This window comes from Anneissia japonica, unplaced genomic scaffold (genome assembly GCF_011630105.1).
Source record: "Anneissia japonica isolate Jap-2015-1 unplaced genomic scaffold, ASM1163010v1 scaffold432_len584295_cov189, whole genome shotgun sequence".
NCBI lineage: Eukaryota > Metazoa > Echinodermata > Crinoidea > Comatulida > Comatulidae > Anneissia > Anneissia japonica.
In genome coordinates, this window is record NW_022725334.1 from 32,604 (window position 1) to 36,419 (window position 3,816).

Here is a 3,816-nt window from a genome sequence, read left to right on the forward strand (position 1 = left end):
TCGTCGGGGAGAAAAAAAATTGTATGTCTTTTTCACATATTAGTAGACTCTAAAATCGATTAAATACGCCTTTTAAACCCATAAATTGTCAAACTTTTTCGGGGCTTCGCCCCCTGGACCACTTTCGGAAACCTTTTAATCAAAGCTCGACCACGCCCACTTTGCTTTCGTCGAGGAAATCTGACCTCTCGTCGGAGCATCGGCCTCCGTCGGGGACCTCGCCCCCCCCCCCCCCCCCCCCCGGGGTAAATCCTGGCGCCACCCCTGTTTGTTTTACCTTTTTTAAAGATAGCTGTAATGATTCCATGTCTCCATTGTTCGGATTCCATGTCTCCATTTCCCCATTGCTTATACATAGCCTAAGACATTAGTCCTAGAAAACAAATTTAAATTTACTAATATAATGAGAAATAAATTGCACAAGATAAGGATAAAAATTAGTTACTGTATTAAGTTAAAGTTCCTTTTATCATTTTCAGAGATTTGTGTTTAAAATTTAATTTGGAACGTTGCACAGTGGGCCAGACTGATGTCAAAATTAATTACTCATTACAGAAGCTAATCTAAGCGAATATAAGACTTATCTAGAGGTTTTCATACCCGTAGAATGCAATAAAAGCATTTTCAAATCTATATGACGTCATTTTTGTACTGCTTTCTGATTGGACGATGTCAGTTTTCATTGTAACACCAAAACAAGTTCATATTGCAATGATTTTTGAAATGTTTAAGGATGCTTGGGACAAAAGAACTTCTGTGGGAAACTTTTTTGTATTTTCAATGACGTCATCAAAATACATTTTTCTGATTGGACGGGGCCGAAAGTGTTTTAGGCATAGGCCAACATTAAAATTTCTATTGTTTATTTATTTTTTTATTTATTCAATGGAACCACCTTTATATCGGTGGCACACATCATTCAATGGTGCATCCACATTACAAAATACAAAATTATACAAATAACATATTAAACTACAGGAAAAGAGAAAAGTTCTAAATTCTAATACAAAATACAAATGATACACCTAGATATATATAGAGCATATCAAATATATATGTATATATACATACATACATACTTTTTCGTTAGAAGTACAAATCGTACATAGACCTGTGTTATTTTTTGACCAGGATTGTCTACGACCCTCAAGATATAAAGAATTTGATCTTGCTTTAAACTTTAAATTAATACTCATAAAATCATATTTTTATCTAGCAAATATTGTCCAGAATTTGGAATTCCTTTATACATAATATATTCTGTTAATGCTGATTTGCTTTAAGCTCTTGCAAACCAATCTTTATAGTCAACTTGTTTATTATTTTTTCTAAACGGCTTTATCCATTTAATTGATGGTTCTTGATTAAATTTGTCTATAAAATTTATAACCAATGCCATGTCATACTTTCTCGGACGGATAAAATTGCTTTGAAAAGTAAACAAGACCACCTACAATCTTCCATATTTTTTAATCTGTTAAAATATTGAACTCTGTAATCATTTTGTAAGGAAACGATGCTTTGCCATCCCAAATCACCGTACAATGCTTCCTTAGCAACATTTCTTGGTTCTTTTAGTATTATCCTAGCCATTTGGTATTGCAAGTTCTCAATTTTTTCTTGTGAGGTTTTCCCATTACTATACAGAGCCAAACAGAACATGCGTAATTTATTGTAGATAGTCCGATCACTTTCCAAAGCAGGTCACCATAGTAGACTCTGTCAAAGTCTAATTGCTCAGATATTATAGATTTTATGTATGCAATTATACGGTTACCTTTTCCTAATCACTTCATTTATATAATATGTATCAGGCAACGATCGAGATATGTGTACACCAAGGTATTTATACGTCTCTGCTTCTGATATATAATTTTCACCTATTTGCCATTTCCTATGTACATTGATTCTTTGGCCTGTGATTAAAACGTTTGATTTCTCATAATTAAACGAAAATTTCCATGTTCGTGAAAATTCTGAGGCCGTTTCCAATAGTGAATTCAAATCTCGATCGTTTTCTGCGATTAATACCACGTCATCTGCCCAAAAGAGGCTACCTATTTTAACATTAAAAATATTTACACCCAAGTTCTTACATTTTATCATTTTATACAGTTCATTAATAAATATTGAAAACAATAAAATAATCTGTAATAGTATCACCAAATGATACTTTACATTGCACGTTAAAATAAAGGTTCTTGATTATATTAAGTAAATTGCCTTTAATACCTACTTTGTTGATAGCCTGAATAAGGCCATCTCTCCAAACAGTGTCGAATGCCTTTTTGAAGTCGAGGAAAGCAAGGTAAGTTTTTTTACCTTCAGCTTTTCTAGTCCATTTCTTTTCAGTCCATTTCGACCGTTTTCTCTTGTTTTTTTTATCTTATTCTGTAATGACTACAGGACTAAAAAGCATATTCCTGCCATATCTCAGAGCCACGCTTGGAAAAGCGAGACCATCTGCTTTGGCACTACTTAGTATTGATCGTGATGAAGCAGACAAAATTGCTAACTTGATTACCTTGTTATTAACTTATTTGCTGATACAAAAGCACACAAAATTCGGTTGCAAGTTTAAACAATGTTAACAATTCAGCAACTTACACGACTCCATTATACGATAAATTTAGAGAATAAGAATACTGAGATGTATGAGATAAATACAACAGCCTTACAAATTAGGATAATGGTAAAGTTGTATACAAAGTTCCGAACATTGTAATGCAGTTTCAATAGTAAGAAACAGGGATGGCGCCAGGGCCTCCTTCGGGAATAGCTGCCCCCCCCCCCCAACATTCGTCGGGGAGAAAAACCTTAATTCGTTGAGGAGAAAAAAAAATAGGCCTATAATATGTATTTTGTAAATATTAGTAGACTCTAAAATCGATTAAATAAGCCTTTGAAACCCATAAATTGTCAACAATTTTCGGGGGCTTCATCCCCCCCCCCTACAGGCCACTTTCGAAAGATTTTGAGCGACGTTCGATCAAGCCCACTTTGCTCTCTTCAAGGAAATCTTCCCCCTCGTCGGGGCATGCCCCAACCCCGAACATTGGACCACATCGGGCAAATCCTGGCGCTATCCCTGCTAAGGGATTATTATTATTTTATTATTATTGCTATTGTTAATTGTTATTGTTATTGTTATCCCACAATAACTTACTGTGTATAAAAAGAGCAGCTAAGATAGTTTTAAAATGTGACTTTTTTACCCCATCTGCACATATGTTTGCACAACTCAGTTGGCTTTCGTTTTCTGAAAGGGTTACGTATAAAAAAGTTATACTTGTTTATAAATGTATTAACCAATTGACAACTTTATACATGACAAACCTTTTCACACCGTTATTGCTCAACTACTATGAAGTTGAAGGTTCCTTTTTTCGAAAAGCGAAAGTTAATCCACGAGTTTTAAGGTGACCGGGCCGAATATATGGAATTACTTAGGTATTGATTTGAGAACTGCGACTTTCCTCAACATAATTAAATACAAATTGAACGAGGCACAAGAAAATATAACCGGTTACGACCATGTGCTTTAAATGCAGGGCCCTAATGGAAATCAGTGTTTTAACTGTTTTGGGCTACCCTGGGTAAATAAATAAATAAATAAATAAATATCATTAATATCATTATTATCATTATTATTATCATTATTTTTCATTATTTATTATTATTATTATTATTATTATTATTATTATTATTACTATTACTATTACTATCACTATTACTATTACTATTACTATTATTATTATTATTATTATTATTATTATTATTATTATTATTATTATTATTATTATTATTATTATTATT

The 3,816-nt window shown here is 33.1% G+C and overlaps 1 protein-coding gene across 1 annotated transcript in view; it reads right to left on the reverse strand.

The window, feature by feature from the left end:
• Positions 1 to 356, reverse strand: part of LOC117112701 — a 10,281-nt gene extending 9,925 nt beyond the window's left edge. The window contains exon 1 of the mRNA XM_033255841.1: positions 278 to 356. Coding sequence (XP_033111732.1) covers positions 278 to 356 — 79 coding nt within the window. The remainder of the gene's footprint in view (positions 1 to 277) is intronic.
• Between the last annotated feature and the right edge of the window lie 3,460 nt (positions 357 to 3,816).